The sequence below is a fragment of the Sus scrofa genome, chromosome 18 (assembly GCF_054392235.1).
Source record: "Sus scrofa isolate SSC_HxYL_T2T_F1_AM1 chromosome 18, Sscrofa_HxYL_maternal_Yorkshire_Landrace_v2.0, whole genome shotgun sequence".
NCBI classification, from domain to species: domain Eukaryota; kingdom Metazoa; phylum Chordata; class Mammalia; order Artiodactyla; family Suidae; genus Sus; species Sus scrofa.
This window is the reverse complement of record NC_139400.1, coordinates 48,338,290-48,357,018: the sequence shown is the minus strand read 5'-3', so window position 1 is coordinate 48,357,018 and position 18,729 is coordinate 48,338,290. Positions and strand designations below refer to the sequence as shown.

Genomic DNA, 18,729 nt, shown 5'->3' with positions numbered 1-18,729 from the left:
CCAATTGCTAAACATTTATCACCACATCACAGTCTGGATGTTCCTCCAGAAACTCAGCATATGTAAATATAAACCTCTTGTCTCTCCTTCTTCCCACTGTCACCTCCTCCTCCTATATTCCTCTTATTTGTTGATAGACTTTAAACCCAGGCTCAGGTCTCCAGAGGCAGCTTTGATCCTTTCTTTTACTTTTTTGCCCCAACATGAAATCCTTTTAAAGACTCTGCAGATTATACTCTTATCTCATGTGCTTTATGTTGCCTCTCAATTCCTATTGGCACTGCCCCAGATCAGTCTCTCGTTGTGTCTTTTTTTCTCTCTCAATCCCTGGTTGAGTCATCAGCAATAGCTACTTAATCTCCCATTTATTCCCCATTTCAACCTCCTCAGCCCACCTAACACACTATTATCCACTTGCTTTCCTGAGGTATGCTTCGTATTCTATCACTTTTATGCTCATTTATCAGTGACTCCCCTGGTTTCCAAATTCAGCTTATGTTTTGGCTTAGCACAGAAAGCAGTCTCTTTTATGAGCGCAGCCTACCTTTCCAGTTGAAGGTTGATTTCCTATAGCTTCTCTTCTTCTTGATGCTCAGCAGTCCCCAAATACTTTTTCTTTTTTCCTTTTCTTTTTTTTTGCGGGGGAGGGGGGCACACCTGCAGCATATGGAGGTTCCCAGGCTAGGGGTCAAATTGGAGCCATAGCTGCTGGCTTATGCCACAGCCACAGCAATGCAGGATCTGAGCCGTGTCTGCAACCTACAACACAGCTCATAGCAACACTGGATCCTTAACCCACTGAATGAGGCCAGGGATCAAACCCACAACCTCGTGGTTCCTAGTCACGTTCGTTAACCACTGAGCCACGATGGGAACTCCAGCCCAAATACTTTTTCAAACAAAAATGTTATTTCAAAAATATGAGTTTTCTAAAAAGCTCTTTCTTCTGCTTTTCTTGGGTCAACTTTACTCTTTCTTTTAAGATATAATTCAAGGGATGTCTCTTCCTCGAGATCATTTATAATTTCTTCTCACTCCCTATCCTCCATGCCAAAATAATCTCTCTCACCATTCAACTTCCTTCCTAATACTGTACTGCTTTTTATAGCATTCATAATTTTCCTCCTTCCAGTACAGTTTATTTTAGCACATTGTGTAGTTTGGAGTAGAAACCCCATCTTTTTCATCTTCGCCCCTAACTTGGGAGTAAGCACAATGCCCTGTTCAGTAGAGATTTGTTGAAAGAATAAATAAAAGGGAAAGAAGGTTTTTACTTAGACATTCTTTAGCTAGTAGGTGTAAAAGGAAATAAAAGCATAGGAAGTAAAAAATGATAGAATAGGAATACTTCGGGAAGCCCACCCCCCAAAGTAGCCTGTAAATGGAACATTTTTATTTTTTGTAATGGAGTTGAAGAAGATAGACTAACACTGGAAGAGAATAGAATAATTCCATGGTGTAATGGAAGGCAAAATCTGAACGAGTGGGTGGAAGTTATAGGACACATTTTCACTTAATATATAAGAAAACTTCCTGAGGAATAGAAGCCTTAATTGTCTATCACAGGAAGGAGATTCCTAAAAAGCTACTGAACTCTCATCGCAGACAGGATGCAGATGTAGGGCCATCTGTCAGGGATGTTATAAAAGGAATTCCTGCAGGGAATAGATGTTTGCTGAGTTTTTAAGACTCTTGATTCTATGATTCTGTGACTCTTTATGAGTCATCCATCCTATTGGTAGGATTTTTGAGCCCTCATTGTCTTAAACCAAGATGAGTTTCCGCAGTGGTTGTTATTAAGATTTTTACTGTATAGTTGGGAGCATTAAAATATTCAGGAAGAAAGCATCTAGAAAAGCTCTGTCCCACCCCTCAGAACATGGTTCTACATTTCATTTCCTCTGATTTGAGGGAAAATGTCCCCTCACTACTTTTAGAACATAAAGTTTTAAATTAAGGTCTAGAAGACCTGCCATATTATCTCTTTCTCCAGGGAAGCTAAAGGCACATTTCACCAGCTCTAAATTTCTGCCTGGTTAAAAATCTGGCTTCGTTTTATTCCGATTTATTTGTGATAGGTCCCCAAGAGCATGGCCTGAGTGTGAGCAGAATGGTCACTGTCCGAGGCAGTACTCCCGCCCCATGTCTGGAGTACTTCTTCACCTGGAAACACTGTTTGCGAAGTTCACTCATTCTGTCCCCTTCTCTGCTAGGTAATTGCATTGGGTCATTGGTCTTCATCCACCTGCTGAGCTAGAAGATAAACTCGGTTACCCCCTCCACTGTGCCTTCTATAAATATATGGGCTTTTCCCAGGAATTGTTTTTTCAGGAATTCACTGGCAGCTGTAAGTGAAGCAAAGGACAATCTTTCTCCTGCATTTTTGACCCCATTCTCACCTGCTCTCTTCATGACATTATTCTCCCAATTACCTAACTTTTTCATGTCTTTAACTTCAACATCTTTTTTTTCTTTTCTTTCTTTTTTTTTTTTTCGGTCGTGCCTGTGGCATATAGAAGTTTCTGGGCAGGAATTGAATCTGAGCCACAGCTGCAACCCACACCACAGCTGTGGCAATGCCAGATCCTTAACCCACTCTGCCAGGTCAGGGATTGAACCCACGCTGCATCCAAGACAATGCCGGATCCCTAACTTGCTGTTCCACAGTGGGAACTGCTCACTTCAACATCCTCTCTTGAACTTCTTTCTCCCTGGTGCAAAACAAGTTCAAGTTGCCTTGATCCTGACACACACAAACACACACACAGGCATGCGTGCTACACTTGGCTTCCCTTCAAACTATTGCCTCATCTCTCTTCTTCCCTTCCCTGCCAACCCACAGAAAGAATGCCTCAATGCCTCACATATTTCCACCTTCAGTACATGTCAGGGTGATTTCTGTCCTCCTCATCCCCAAGAAACTATTCCTGCAAAGGCCATCACTCATCTCCTAGTTGTCTAATCAGTGGCTAGTTTCGCATCTTCTTCCTCTTGGCTGTGGGTAATAACTTAAATACACAGAAGGCTCACTCCTCCCTGAAACGCTCTTAGGCCATTTAGCCATCTGCTTCTCATTGTCGTCTTAGCAATCATTTTATCTGGACTTGACTGTAAAACATCGATAAATGACTCGTTCAGAAAACATAGATTTTGAACATCTGCTCTTGGCCAGGCACCACACCAAGGCAGTGAGCAGAACCCGCCAGCCCTGGGGCATCATGAGGTGGAGAGAGGGCTGGAAGACGGCGACCAGGGCCCCTCAAGAACACTGCGAGAAGGTTTAGTAGCAGAAGCCTGCCCCGAGAAGCTTTTGGCCTGCATGTTGAAGGAAGGGTAGGTTTTAACCAGGAGATGGGCAGCAGGAAGAACATGCCCGTGGAAGGGACGACATGCACTAGATTACGCAGTGTGTTCTCAGGGTGAGGGTACGGACCCAGCATTGCCACTTACTCATGTTAAAAATGTCTCATGTTAAAACAGTCTCATGTTAAAAAACAAAACATCACAAAAAACCCAACTGCCTGACGTCTTTGGGTCTTAGTTTTCTCTTCCATGAAAAAGTTTGCAGTCAGAATTGTACGTTGCTCCTATTTGCAGCTGTCGCATTGCATCTCTGGGGCTTGGGCAGGGTGCTGTCCCCGCAGAGGGCGGGAAGCTGGCGAGGAGGTGGTGGGCTTCAGTGTCGACGATTTGGTTTTGGGGAACGTCAGGTCCCTGAACCTCTTTCCTGTGACTTGAGAGGGGCCACCTGCTGTCTGGCACGGATGGGGGTGAACTGGGTCTCTCAGGAAGGACACTTGTCCTTGCGGGCCTAGTGGCCGGCCTGCTCCCCCTGCAGCCAAGCAGTGGAAAAAGGCTTTCCTTGCGCAGGGACTGAATGTGAACGCTGGTTGATGGTGGAGGCTGGGCGGTGGTGGACGCTTGATAAAAGGCACCCAGCATCTGAAAAAGTTCACCACCGGCCCGCATCCTCCAGGGGCGGCCGCCACTGCCGCTCTTTTATTAGCACACGTAGTGGAGGGTTTGTGGGGCTTGGCAGCCTTCCAGGGCCTAATGTGAAAAAGGCCTCTGGAAGCATCGGCCCCTTTGAAGCGGCTGGGCTGGTGGCAGCTGCTGCGTGTGGCTGGGCTGTGGCCTCCAGATGCTGGATGCCTTCTCTTTCAGGGGGTTTCCTCAGTGCCCTTACAAGAAGCCCTCCGATAGCTGCCCTCTGGGGGGCAGGAGCGACCTGCCCCCAGCGCCCCCGGCCCTCGAGAGTGAGGGAGAAGAGAAAACATGCCGTGTCCCCCACACTCCTCACTCTGAATGTCAGCTGGGCTGGGACGGGCGCCCCCGGTGTCTGCCTTGGCCACCTCTCAGCCTCATTTCTGGGGGTGGATGAATTTCTCTCCTCCTTTGGGATGGTGGTGGTGGGAGTGGGAGAGTCTGTTTTCTCCCTTACTCTTCATGAGACTCCTATGAGAGAGCATTCAAGGAAAACCGGCAGAGCCAGGACTGTACCCAAGTGACCCAGCTGGGGTTCTCACCCAGGAGTGGTGACTCCACAGTGCTCTTTGCCTCTGTTCTGCGGGAACACCTGTGTGGGCACACGGTCCTTCCCCCCATCCCGCCCCCGCCCAGAGCTGAGCAGGGGGCCCCGGCAGCTCAATTTAAGGGGCCTCCATCTCCAGTGCTGTCCTGCAGGTAGAGGAGCCCAGACCTCCTTAACCCGTGCCGCGTGTCCCTAGCTGCCTAACCCAGTCTTGCCTTGTCCATCTCCCAAGCCGTGAATGTCCCAAATTTAAGGCAGGGCTGCTTTGCACACAGCAGACACTCAACTAGAGGTTGAATTAAGTTTCATAGATGATGAGGATCTGTCTTTGTGTGTTGGGAAAGAAATAGGATGAGACAGGCTCAACCAAGAGGTGATACTGAGATTTTTCTGGGTAAAGAGCCCCCTCTCTCCCATTCATGGAGGGTCTTTCACCTCGTCTTAGTCCCTATTTAGACACATCTCCTGGAATCCCGGCACTATAGGGACCTCCTTTTTTTTTTTTTTTTTTTTTTTTTTTTTTTTTTTTCTTACTAAGGAAGAGCCAGGAGCATGGATGAATATTGGCAGTACGCTGGCATCTTGGTCCTCTGATTGTATAGCTGCCTCCTATGTGGTAAATAGGTCTGGTACCCTCTTGTTCTTGAGATTTTTTTTGGTGAAAACAAAAATATGTGAAGTGAGACGCAGTGCACAGGGAAAATGACATGTGTAAAGAATGGGAAATTTCTAGGCTGTGACCACCGTGCTCCACCTGCCTGCCCCGCAGCATGGTGTGTCTCTTCCCCCTCCTAGGCAGGAACCCCACTGGGCTGTCATGATTATACAGGGATTTAGTCCACCAACCAGCCCTGCCATTGTTTTACAGTGAGCATGACAGTGATGGATTGAACGTGTTTAAGAGCAGAGTGATTGACGTTCAGACACATAGCCATTTTTATGTTCTCTTTTATCAGCCAGCCTTCCCCCCACCCCCGCCCCCAAAATGAAGGGTAGGACGCAAATGCGGGAATAAGAATTAGGGTTACTTGACACTCTCACTCTTGGCCACTAGAGGGGGGCAGTGACCAGGCTTCCTCGCTCCCAGCCGCCCGTGAGACACCTTTGCCCGAACTGAGTTCTCTCTTGAGAGCGATAGCTCCTCAGCTTTCCCCTCCGTGGAGCCTGTGTTTTATCCTCAGGCGGAGGTAGCTCATCTTTCCCAAGAGGTATTTCTAACCATGTTAGTGGATAGAGTCTTTGGCCCCGTTATAGTTGTAGCCCCTGAGCAGGGGCGAAGAGCAGAAGGGTGCACACACCTTCCTCAACCCCAAGACGCAAGAAAAATTAACCACAGGACTAGGAATCATAGTTCCCATATATTATCTAATATATGGCCTTATCAAGGGAGGAAATATTTTTGATTCTAGACATGCGTGATGGTTGTTTGATCTCTGCTCAAACAAGTGTGAGGGACTCCTGCTAAAATTGGCCTCTATGGAAAATCATAAACATCGTGACTCTTACAAGGAGATCTCTGTGCCGCCTCTTATTCCACTAAAAGAAGCCCTGGCTTTAGAAGGGTGTCTGCGGCAGATGCCCATTTCTGGAACTCCTGTGCCACACTAGCTTCTGCGTGTAGGCCGTGCCATTTACCTCCGGGGGAATGGTAATGAGAATTAAAGCCATCAGTGGTTTTCAGTATCTGGAGAACCTAAAATAAGTGCCAGTGCAGGGTTTCTAGGTTTTAAATGGGAAGCGAGTACAGGACAGGAGCAGAGTCCAGGCCATCAAAGAAGGGGTTCTTTGTGAATAATTATCAAAATAGTTTGGTAGGTTTTTGCCCTCTTACTTTGGTAGTTAGATTTTTATCCTTGTCAAGGCAGGAAGAGAGCAGTTACAGAGGGACGGACCTGGAAAGCAGGAAGATGACAACACACGGGGCTGAGGGAGGAGCTCAGGAAGGTCATGGCAGAGTCGGCAGGGCACCAGCACACTGATGATGCTGTGTGGCTCCTGGCGTCACTCCTAAGAGTTAGGATTAGGAGCATTTTAAGCCCTAGAAGAAATCAATGTCTTAACAGTGGACCTCGGGAGTTCCCTTCGTAGCTCAGCAATCAATGACCCCGACTAGTATCCATGAGGATGCAGGTTCAATCCCTGGCCTCACTCAATGGGTTGGGGATCCGGCGTTGCCATGAGCTGTGGTGGTGGTCACAGACGTGACTTGGATCCCGTGTTGCTGTGGCTGTGGTGTAAACTGGCAGCTACAGCTCTGATTGGACCCCTAGCCTGGGAACCTCTGTATGTTGCGGTGCAGCCCTTAAAAAAAATAAAAAGGCAGTGGACCTGCAAAGCTGTTCTGTGAGGAAACGGGGTCTTCAAGGCTCTGTGACTGTCTATCAGGAACTTTTTCATTTTGATTTGGTTTTCAGTATTGGAGGTTGGATCACATGACTAGCAAATCTAAGATCTGGTGACTTAGAAACTCCAGGCTTTGACTGGGGCGCCTCCCTTTGCCTGAAATTTCCTTCTCCTTGTTCTCTAACCAAACACAGTTCCACGGATCCTTCAAGACCCAGTTCCTGTGTCTCTCCTACTCTGTGAAGCCTCTGGACATGGCTTAGTTCTCAGTGTCCCACCGCACTAGCTTCCTGGCCATAATATCCTTTGTGTCATTTAGAGTTTGGATTTTAGTATGTGTGCAATTTCCCCTTCTAGGCGGGGTCCATGTCTGTGCCTCCCTTAGAGTCTGGAACAAACAGGGCTCCATGAATTCATTCTTCACAGTAAGGAGTGGGCTAAAGGGCTAATATGTGTGTGTGTGTGTGTGTGTGTGTGTGTGTGTGTGTGTGTGTGTGTGTGTGTGTGTGTGTGTGTGTGTGTGTGTGTGTTGCTGGTGGTGGTGGTGGGTGGAGGTCTTTGGTGAAGCTGCAGTTAAATTCAGGATCCATAACTATCAGATTCTCCTGCCCTACTTGTCACATCGAGCTCATGAAAGGCACAAACTCACCCAGAAATGCCTGGCCTCGCTGTGCTCTCCTGGCAACTCCAGGCTGCCTAGAACTACTATTTAAGCCACTCTTTGATAGCAGATATCCTCACCAGATATTCTTGTGGTGCCAAAGTGTGGCTGGCCCAGGAAGGTTCTGGCGGGAGCTGCAGGGACTCCCTCCTGGCTGGCTCTGTGGGCTGGCCTCTCGTTAACAACTCCATAAAGCACCCTCGTGTTTCACATTATTGAATCGTTGAGCCCTGATCCGTAGGTCAGAGCACTGTGTTTTGTAGAAGTATAAGGGTGCAACAACAACAACAACAAAGAAACAAAAAACTGGAGTTCCCGTTGTGGCGCAGTAGTTAACAAATCTGAATGAGGTTGTGGGTTCGGTCCCTGCCCTTGCTCAGTGGGTTAACGATCCGGCGTTGCCGTGAGCTGTGGTGTAGGTCGAAGACTCGGCTTGGATCCCGCGTTGCTGTGGCTCTGGCATAGGCCGGGGGCTACGGCTCCGATTCGACCCCTAGCCTGGGAACCTCCATATGCTGCGGGAGCGGCCCAAAGAAATAGCAAAAAGACAAAATAAATAAATAAATAAATAAATAAATAAATAAATAAAAGGGTGTCCATGTGGTATTGAGGGGAACAGAGGTAGTAGCCACTACTGAGTTATGTCTGGAATGATTTTCTTAGACATAATGTGACATGGCTACTCCCTCTTAACAGCGGCTGCTCATTCTCGTTCCTTCCATGTAACTCAGGTTAGGGAGGTCAGGGCAGAGTTTCAAGGGTTAAAATGTATGTGAATTTTGAGATGGTCCCTTGGTAGCTAAACCTACTCTGTCCACCAGCTCAGGGCTCCGGCTCCTGTAGCCCTTCCCATCCCCCTTTCGCATTGATTCCCAGGCATTAACAAGCCTAAGATGCCCTTCTCTTCTTCAGTGAACTTTCCTGAAACACAGAGCAGGGAAAGCCCCAGGACCCCAGGCTGGTTTTCTAGTCATCTTCCTGTCCCCTTCTAGCAATTACTCCAGACTGAACGACATGGCCCCAGCCAGAGACCCTTCCTGGTGACAGAGGGTAAGCCCAAGCTCTGGCCAGCTCCCAGCCAGCTGGTCCCTCCAGGCTTGCCCCTCTGTTCTCCCAGAAGCAGCACGGAAGGCTCCCAGTGGTTCATATATCTGCCCTTCAGTCCTGGGTCTGGGTCGCACAGTCATGAGTACTTGCTTTTCTCTGGCAGGATGACCCTCGTGCCAGAAAAAGCAGAGGGAAAATCACACGGCATGCTGTTGCTAGGAAGCGGAGAGGTGTTTGATGTTTTGATTTTAGCAGGATTGGAGGCTTGCCTTTTTAATAACACGAAGAGCTGCTATAGGTCGTTCTTACCATGTTGAATATATGCTTTTCTGCAAATATGTCCCGAACACAGGATTCTCTCATCAAATCCTTTTTTCCACCGTTCATTAAATTATGAAAAAGAAATCCTCTGGGATACAGGAGAGGAGTGCAGGAAGTTCAGAACAGAAATGCCAGAGGAAAGGTTTTTGTAGAAGCAGCTTAGTTCCGAGGTGGCTGTGGCCGGGAGCCCCCACGCCATGGCCATGTCAGGCAGGGGCCAGTGAGGGGGCCAGAGGAGGGCCTCGATGCCCTTCGGAGACTGATGTGCAACTGTCTGGCCCTGTGGAGCTGCGCGAGGGCTATCAGGCCATTCTCATCCACTCGGAGTGCTTGCCAGGTTCAAGGCACAGTGCCTGGCTGGCTGGGTGAGATGTAATCCTTTCCCTGAAACAGGGAAGGAGGTGATTAGGATTCAGAGGGTCTGCGCAGGAAGAAAGGTGTGCAGGGGACAAGACCCAGTAGGAAGAGGATACTTTTCTTGGGCCGCTCAGGGAGCACCACGGAGGAATGAGAACTGAGTCTTAAAGGAGAGGCACCCGATGTTTCCAGTGGGAAATTCAAGGAGGTACAGTCAAGGCAGGAATAACAAGACAGAAGGGAGCCTGGGGTTAATGAGACTTTCCCTCTGACTGGATTAAAAAATGAGTGTGTGGGGGGGGGGGCAGCTAGATCACTAGGGACCTTGAATTTGAGGCCAGGAAATTTGAACTTTCTCTGTAGATTCCCAGTAAGATAGCAGCAGTGAGCTTGATTCCTTTGTTGTCTTTTTATAGCCACACCTGTGGCATATGGGGTTCCCAGGTGAGGGGTTGAATCAGAGCTGCAGCTGCCGGCCTACATCACAGCTACAGCAATGTGGGATCTGAGCCATGTCTGCAACCTACACTACAGCTCATGGCCATGCCAGATCCTTAACCCACTGAGTGATGCCAAGGATGGAACCCACATCCTCATACATATTAGTCAGGTCCATTACCATTACCGCCGAGACGCAACGGGAACTCAGTAAACTTTAATCACAGTTAACTTACATTTCCATTTAAATAGCTCCTTGTGGGCCAGCAGCTGTAGTCTTTGAACTTTGTAGGAGACAGTGATTGTAACCGGATGGGGGGAAAAAATGAGGAAGACTCCCCTGAAGATCAGTTGTGTTAAGTTGTATTTCCACCAGGGAGGGAACGGACCACAGATGGGTTCTGATACACACACTCTACTGGGTTTTGTGGCTTCCACAGGGTCTTACTGAAACAGAGCCCACTTACATAAAAGATTTAGAGAAGGGAGGCAGTTGGTGTGTGACGTAACGCTGGCCAGCACAGCGCCAACCCTTCAGGACCCTGCCGTAGCTCTTGGCATCATCTCTCTTCTATATCGCTGCACCATGCAGCTGTGCAAAACCTATGGAGCAAGAGTCCAGCCTGCTCCCCTCTGCTGTTAAGAAAGATGCCAGAAGCACGGGGGATACATCAGAAAAGCATTTCTAGATACATTAATTAAAAGCTCCTATGGGGAGTTCCCACCATGGCTTAGTGGTTAACAAACCCAACCAGCATCCATGAGGACGCCAGTTCGACCCCTGGCCTCGCTCATTGGGTTAAGGATCTGGCATTGCCCTGAGCTGCAGTGTAGGCCACAGATGTGGCTCGGATCCTGCGTGGCTGTGGCTGTAGTGTAGGCCGGCAGCTACAGCTCCAATTAGACCCCTAGCATGGGAACCTTCATATGCCAAGGGTGCGGCCCTAAAAAGAAAAGAAAAAAAAAAAGGGCTCCTTCCTTTAAAGTATACTTTAAAGGGATTGCCCAGGCAGTGCTCTTTGCCTGCCGAGTATTTCTGGAAGAGCTCAATTGCAGCACAGTCTGTGTTGTCCCACAGCAATGGGCAGCTGTGTTTCCTGACCAAGAACGCAGCATCAAACAGAATGTAGCTGACAGAATAATGCCAGCAAAGCAGAGAAACCAAAGCCATAAATCTCAGTAACTGCTAAGAGTGATAACATTCTGCTACTTATTCTGTAAAATGAATATACATGTAGAGTATTCGTGCATACTGACTAAGGAAAGGACAGTCATCTTCCATTAGCATATAAAAATTCAACTCCACTGTGTCATACATTCGATTTTTCCTTGGGCTGAATTATTAAGTGTGATAAACACAAAGTGAGTATTTGAATAGCAGTCGTTTTGCCCCTCCCTGAAATGTGAAGGGCATTTGAGGATGCTTTTATATTCTTTTCATAAATTCCTTTGTAACCAGCAGAAGCATGCACAGTTATTCCGTTATCCATTCCATCTGTCTGGTTGTCAAGTTTACAGCATCAGTAGATCAATGAGGTGAGAATCCGAGGATAACACAGAGGGAATCAAATCACAGCCTATGTCAGGAGGGTTCCAACACACAGATTGGAATGATTTAGCTGGAGAAATAGTTGATAACTAAGATCTGCAAATTTAAACTAATTTTTTCCTATTCTTTATCTTCTCACTCTAGTTCCTAGATTTGAATTTAAATGTTACTATGGGAGTTCCCATTGTGGCTCACTGGTTAAGGAGCCTGACTAGTATCCACAAGGATGCAGGTTTGATCCCTGGCCTCACTCAGTGGGTTAAGGATCTGGCGTTGTTGTGAGCTGTGGTGTGGGTCACAGACAAGGCTCAGATCTGGTGTTGCTGTAGCTCTGGTGTAGGCCGGCAGCTATGATCTCTGATTTGACCCCCTAGCCTGGGATCCTTCATATGCCGCAGATGCGGCCAAATAAAAAATAAAATAAATGGTACTATGACTTACGTTATTCTTTTTCTTGTTTAAAAAAATACTGTTTATCATTTTAGAAAAGTGATGTGTATTCATTGTAGAAAACATGGAGGAAAAGAAAGAGAGACAGCGTTTAGTCACTCAGAGTTGACTGGTGTGAACATTAGGGCATATCTGTTTTCGGTTATTATTATTTTTGTGTGTGTGTTTTGTCTTTTTAGGTCCACACCCATGGCATAGGGAGGTTCCCAGGCTAGGGGTCTAATCAGAGCTGTAGCTGCTGGCCTACACCACAGCCACAGCAACACCAGATCCAAGCTGTGTCTGCGACCTACACTGCAGCTCACGGCAACACCAGATCCTTAACCCACTGCGTGAGGCCAGGGATCGAACCTACCACCTCATGGTTCCCAGTCAGATTTGTTTCCACTGCGCCACGACGGGAACACCCCAGTTTTCAGTTATTTTTGTTTTCTGTGTATAACCACACAAGTTTTTCTCTTTTGCAATGAATTCCTCCTGACTCTTTCCTCGTGTTTTAAAATGTATTTCCTAAACATCATTGTAATGTCTGTAGAATGTTTCATGGTTGAGGTCACTACAGGTATTTAAGTAGGCCCCTAGTGTAAGGAATTTAGGTTGTTTCTTTTTCATTTTCCTTTTCTTTTCTTCCTTTTCATGGTGATGAAAACCCTATACATCAAGTCTTTGTCCAAATGCATTCCTAGTTCCTTAGGTGTGGAATTTCCCTGTCAAAGGATATGGCTATGTATACGCATCGTCAAATTGCTCTCCAGAAGGGCCGTCAAATGTTATTATGAATATGGGTGCTGAGATTCGAACGACCTGAGTTACAGTCCGGGTTTTGCAGTTCCACATCTGTCATCAGCCGTGTGACCCTGGGCAAGGTGTTATCATCTCCAAGCTTCTGATTCTCCAGCTGCTAAGTGGGCTAGTCACAGGACCTGCCTCATATCTGGTTCTGTGTAGAATAAATGTGATAATTCATGTAAAAGCTGAGCGGAGCAACATGCTCAACATATGGGCTCGCAGTTTTACACTTTTGCCAGCAGAGTAGGGACCTTGTATTTCTCCACTCTTTCACAAACCCTGGGCACAACTTTGTGTAAAAATCAACTTGACAAGTGAAAAAAGACATCTTATAGTTTTAACTTCTGTGACAAAACACATCTTTCAAGCCTTTAAAAATATGTGGTATATTTCAAGTCAAGGGCTGACTTTGACAAACATTTCTCCCTCAGATGTTGTTTTTCTTGAGCGCCAAGTAATAGAAGCTCAAATCTTCCTTAGTGTTGAAGTGTAGATACAGCGTTGATTGTTTCTGAGGGCCCAGAGCAGTCGGTTGCTGGGGTGGAGTATGTGTACGTAGCAATGATTAAAAATGCGCTTGCACCGTTTTTGCTCAGCATTCTCTATGAAGTGAACTTAGCTGTCCCTAATTTGGTGTAAATTGTGTAAATGGCTTCAAAGGACAATCGGTAGAAATAAAGAGAAAAGAAGGAACACATTCACCAAAAATACCTTCACACAAACAAATTAAATTTTGTTTGTGGACTGTCCACACCATTTTACAGAATTACCTTCGTCCTTCTTTCAAACCAGAGGACGCATCTCCTGTTGAGGTCTTTTTCACATAAGTGCCATCGTTCTACCTGGCCCGCAAGGTGCCATCCCACCCATGTCATGGCAGTGGGAGCTGTGAACAACCACAAGAGACCTAAACCTCTGGGCCAGGAAAGAGGATGAGTGACAGGTGGCTTAGAGGCCCCAAGCAGTCGAAAATGTTGCTCTGTCGCCTGAGCATGAATGTGGCGGGTGTGGTTAGTCTGAAATGACAACCGAAACAACAAAGGAAACACTGTTGAGAAAGGTTCATGCTCAGACATTTAGAGGCTGTTTTAAGGATAGGCTTTATTTGGCTTTTCTTGGAAGCTGGGAGGCTCCACATGAATGTAAAGACACAACATGTGTGTCTGATATTGGAAAGGTTTTCTGTAATACAAGCGGAGAGGGTATTAAGAAATACAGCCGTGATTATTACAGAGAGAAGAGAGAGCCGTTTTTCTATCTTGATTATTATATCTTAGGTGTCAGGCATCAAACGGTCTCTCCTTGGATGAAATGAAAGAGCTCTTGACGTTTCTGATCTGTTTCTCTTTTGTTCCAGTTTAGTTCTCATTTCCCAAGGCTGTGCCCTTGAGTGTTGAAATGTAATAACTTTGAGGGTACACGGGGAGTCTACTGATCCTTTCACATCATTTCTGCCATTTAATTCTTGGTTAGAGCAGGCAGTGCCCCGGCTTCTCTGCAGAGCTTGCTGGCCACTCTCTGTGGTCAGGTGTCTGCACGTGTCCCCCAGCCAAGAGGAAGTGCTCACATATTAGCATTGGGTGACCATGTCCTGATCACGTCAAGATCCTGAATATTATTTTTTGGCTTTCAGCCTTGAGTTAGATTCGATAAGGAAGACGTTTTGCTGAACAGGGTATTAAAAACAATAAGGGTATTCTGGTTTTATTAATCTTGGGCATCTTGCATAAAATGTTAAGTCAGAAATGTCAGGCAGTAAACTTGCTGGTGGTGTCAGGAGTCATAATTTAATTTACTCTTTTGTCACTTATTAATGTGACCTTGGGCTTATCTATTCATTTGTAAGATGACCTTTGCATTTATAAAACAGGGACTGTGCCAAGTCCCACTTAGCGCTCGGGGACAGACTGCATATGAAAGCCCTCTGTAAACGGGACTATCATCTACCAATGTAAGGTTGTTATTATGTCTTCCAGGTCAGCGTACTTGAAAATTTATTAGTTTGTGTTTTAAACATATTTTCGTTCTCTTTATGTCCAAACCCATCATTTCCATATTTAAACTTAAGTGACAGAGACTTTGACTCAGTCCCCTTTATCTTTCCGTCTAATTAGGGACCCAAAAGTCTTGCTCTATTTGGAATCTGTTACTGCATGTTCTAAAGACTGAGATTCTAAAATATTTCAAAAATAAATCCTAATTGTGTGTCTTCAGAAAGCCAGGAGAGTTTGTGGTTTCATCTAGTTGGTCACTATTTGAGTTATATTGCAGTAGAACCTGTTATTCATATGTCAGAGCTACTCGCACAATGACAGCACCGTTCATAGGGCTATATTCTAAGAGTTGCCTTCCCAATGTGGTATCCAATAGGTGTATGTGATTATTTACATCTAAGTTAGTTAAAATTAAGTCAGATAAAAAATTCAGTTCTTGGAATTCCTGCTGTGGTGCAGTGGCTTAGGAGTCTGACTGCAGCAGCTCCGGTTGCTATGCAGGTGCGGGTTCAATCCCCAGCCTGGTGCATTGAGGTAAAGGATCTGGTGTTGCTGCAGCTGTGGCATAGGTTGCAGCTGTAGCCCAGATTCAATCCCTGGCCCTTCCATGTGCCTTGGGGCGGGGGTGGGGAGCAATAAAAAAACTGGGTTCTTCGGTCACGCTGTATATGTTCCAAGCGCTCAGTAGCCAGATACAGCTAATGGCTGCTACTTTGGACAGTGGAGATAACAGAATATTTCCATCATTATGGAAGGTTCTCTTGGACAGTCCTGATCGAGAAGAGAGTGAACCTAATATCACATTATTCAGAGGTATCCAGTAAGGTCTAACACAGAATGTTTATATAATTTTAGGTTTCCAATCTGAATAGCAAGTTTCAATGTCCAGTCAAGTTTTGACATTCACTCACCCACCACTCCTCTTCTAAGAGTTGCACTTGATAATTTGATATTTTTGAATGTTCACTTCTTTCCGTTGGGTCCCCTAGGTCCTGCGTGACAGACATGTGTGAATGTCCAGTTCATAAAAACTGTTACTGCGAGTCATTCCTGGCCTATACCCGGGCCTGCCAGAGGGAAGGCATCAGCGTGCACTGGGAGCCTCAGCAGACCTGTGCAGGTGAGACGTTCCCGGCGGATGCACACATCAGAAACTCACTCCAGTGCCCAAGGTAGCCCTAGGAGTGACTTGGTGATGTGAACAGTCACATGCCCCCTTGGCCAAAGGGACATCTTATCAGTGGTCCGACTGGATTTCAACTTGATAAAACACAGGCGCTTCCCACTGGGCAGGATAGAAAGCACTTAAGAGCCACACTTTGCGACAGGCACATTTGAACAATTTCAGGATTTCCACTGTTGCAAAATCCTCCTAACCTCAACCCCCAGCTGGATGTGCTTCGCACTTGGACATCGCAGCTGTGGCTTAGATTCCATGGGGAGCAAAGGAGATTCAGGACAATCACAGTCATTTAAGGTCTTCAGGATAAGTGTGATTTTTTTTGGAAAGAGAGGTTGTTATACAAACCCTAGAAGAATGTTCTTTTCCCTCAGAGAGACAGATTGCTATAATAGTTCTTATAGCTCTTTGATCTCAGGCAAGTTAATTAGTTTAGTTGGTATCTATAAAATGGACTTTTGTGTTCATCCAAGAAATATTTCTTACAAAGTGGCTAAGAACCAGGCACCAAAGCACTGTGGGGACTTCGGTGACTATAAGAGATGAGATAAGCTCCCTGTCATTGAGGTGCTGGCAGCCCAATGGGAGAATCAGGCAAAAATAGCAACTCTACAGTAAATACTTGCTAAATATGATGAAGGAAGGAAGCAAAGAGAGCAGAGCAAGAGAAAACAAACAGTTGGCTACTTCGATGGTGAATAGGGGAGGCTTCTCTGTGGAGGTGATAGTCCAGCCAAGCATTGAAGGACGGAAGGGGGTTAGGACAAGAGCTCTATGCAGAAGAAACATATGTGGTAGCCATAAGGCGGGAGTAAGACAGCACAATCTCAACCCGGAAGGGAGTCCATGCCTCGAGCTTGGTGGGCAAGGGAAAGAGGAGCACAAGACAAGAGAGGAGTTGAAGCCAGAGTTGGATCATGCAGGACTTTGCAGGTCTTAGCTTTTATTCCAAGAAGGATGGAGGCCACTGATGGGCTTTAAGTAAGCCTCTTTCTGCTTCCCAATGGTCACCCTGTGTAGAGGCTACCGTGTGGAGATTACATTGAATGGGGCGAGATCGAAGGCAAGAGGCTGTTGCAGTAGATGGGATGAAACGAATGCTGGTGTCTTGGATTAAGATGGAGGGAGTGTACGGAGGAAGAAGAGGAGAGATGCTAGATATCTGCTCTGTAGAGTTAGACGCCTCATGATGTGTCGGTGAAACATCTAGAGGAGGGCTCAGCTTAGAGAAGATACTCGGTCAGTGTAACTGCTGCTCTCATTTAGACTTGAAGGTTCGATGACTGAAGGTTATTTACTTCAAGGCTTGGCAAATATTTTTCTGTAAAGGACCACATTTGCCTAGAATGAAGAGACTGGGGTTGCAGCATTCTACACTCATCCTAAAAACCTTAGCCCTGATGTTGGGAGAGGTAGTTCCCAGCACTGCTAACTCGAGAGGGTCTGCCTTGGCGGAGGGCAGGAGCTGTCATCTGGTTGGAAGAGAGCTCAAGAAGGATTGCCTTGAGTCTGTATTTTCAGTGCATGGAGATCGTGTTCACCTAGATCATAGGTCTCCATCTGGCTGGACACTGGACCCGCTCTAGGAGCTTAAAAAATAAACCAGAAAACTATGCCTGGGCCCCATGCCCAGATACCTGCTTTCATTGGCTTTGGGTATCATTTGAAACCTCTACTGCGATTCTGACCTGCAGGCAGAGTTGAAACCACTGAGCTAATTTGTATGCTTATTTGAGTGGCTTTGTGGGAATGGGGTGACGAGTGTTCAGGGGTTACTAAAGCTTCCTCCAGCCACTGCTTGACTCAGTGACTAATCTGTGTCCTTAAAAAGTACTCAAGTCCCCTTATGTCCTTGTGACTTCCCTTTGGGATTTGCTTTCTCTTCTGCAAGCCCAAGTCCATCTTTATACTGGAGTTCACTTCCAGGGCAAGAATGCCTCTCTATCGATGCTGCCCTTCCCAGAGGAGTATTGATTTGGTAAAAATAACTCATATTAAGGTGTGGCTGAGGCTCCTGAAACGTGAGACTAAATGGCTTACCTCCCACCTAACACATCAGCGTGGGATAGTGTAGGAAGGCAGGGTTTTGGAAAACTGGGTCCTTGCAGCACGCCTTAACTATGCCTGCCCCCTTTTCTCTATTTTGAGTCCTCCTTCCCTTGAATCTACCAGAAAGTGAATAAAATACATGAACTCAAGCCCTAGCCCTTCGTGTCGGTGTGATGCCGGGCTCAGCGGAACTTTGTTTTATTAGCTGTGGTGCTATGATGAGGACTGTATCAGATACAGAATATATGAGGCCCCCCTTCCTGGCACAGAGCTACATTCAACACCAGTTCAGTGCACCCAATGCATTTGAGGACTACACTTTTCCCCCCAGGATCCTGATTTCAGGGACTGAGTCTAAGCAGCTAAAATTACTCTCCTAATGGAAAAGGAATACGGCTTCTGAGAGGTTCCATTTGCCACTTAAAATTAGTGGAGCCATTGAAGTGAAGTATAGCTCTGTCAATGATTGGTTGCAGGGACCTTTTACACACACACACACACACACACACACACTCTCTCTCTCTGAACCTCCACAGATTGACAGCTGGTATTTACAGAGAGATGCAGCATCTCTCAGTAGATTCATGTTCGATTCATCTGGAATACTGAAGACTGTAAGAATATTCTTGTTTTTAGCTCTCAGATCCTATGACTTAAAACAGCACTTAAGGCCACTTAATAGAGAGAAGAGAAATTTTCCAGAGTAAAAAGCTTGAAAGTTGAACAAAGAAAAAGCCAGCCAGGCAAGAAACAATGAACGAACAAGTGACATCTCCAAGGTTAGGCTGGATTTTAGCACTATCGTGGCTACCAACACAAAGTATACACCCGCCGGCTGTGGCAAGAAGGATTAATGAAACTCCACTTTAGTATGGAATTACCAAATACAATACAATGTGTGGAGAGCTATTGTGAAGGTCTATGAAAGTTTCATGATGACTATTTATATTAATATGTACTATTTTCTAAGCAGCTCCTTTGCCCCAAGGACTCTACTAGCATTTCATATTACATTTTCTT

General features: G+C 46.2%; 2 protein-coding genes across 15 annotated transcripts in view; one reads left to right on the top strand and one right to left on the bottom strand.

Moving 5' to 3' along the window:
- BMPER (BMP binding endothelial regulator) overlaps positions 1-18,729 on the top strand; it is a 247,149-nt gene that overhangs the window by 218,399 nt on the left and 10,021 nt on the right. For 8 of the 12 annotated variants that reach the window (XM_085005869.1, XM_085005872.1, XM_013990843.3 and 5 more), the window contains one exon: positions 15,470-15,600. The exons of the other annotated variants lie outside the window; for them this stretch is intronic. In XM_085005869.1, the coding sequence (XP_084861995.1) occupies positions 15,470-15,600 (131 nt within the window). The remainder of the gene's footprint in view (positions 1-15,469; positions 15,601-18,729) is intronic. 12 annotated transcript variants of the gene reach the window in all.
- LOC102163798 (uncharacterized) overlaps positions 8,937-18,729 on the bottom strand; it is a 226,164-nt gene continuing 216,371 nt past the window's right edge. For 2 of the 3 annotated variants that reach the window (XM_085005882.1, XM_085005881.1), the window contains one exon: positions 13,567-15,472. The gene's annotated coding sequence lies outside the window, so the exon portion shown is untranslated. Of the gene's footprint in view, positions 9,288-13,566; positions 15,473-18,729 lie in introns of those variants that run through there. The other variant, XR_014834296.1, reaches the window with a different exon arrangement.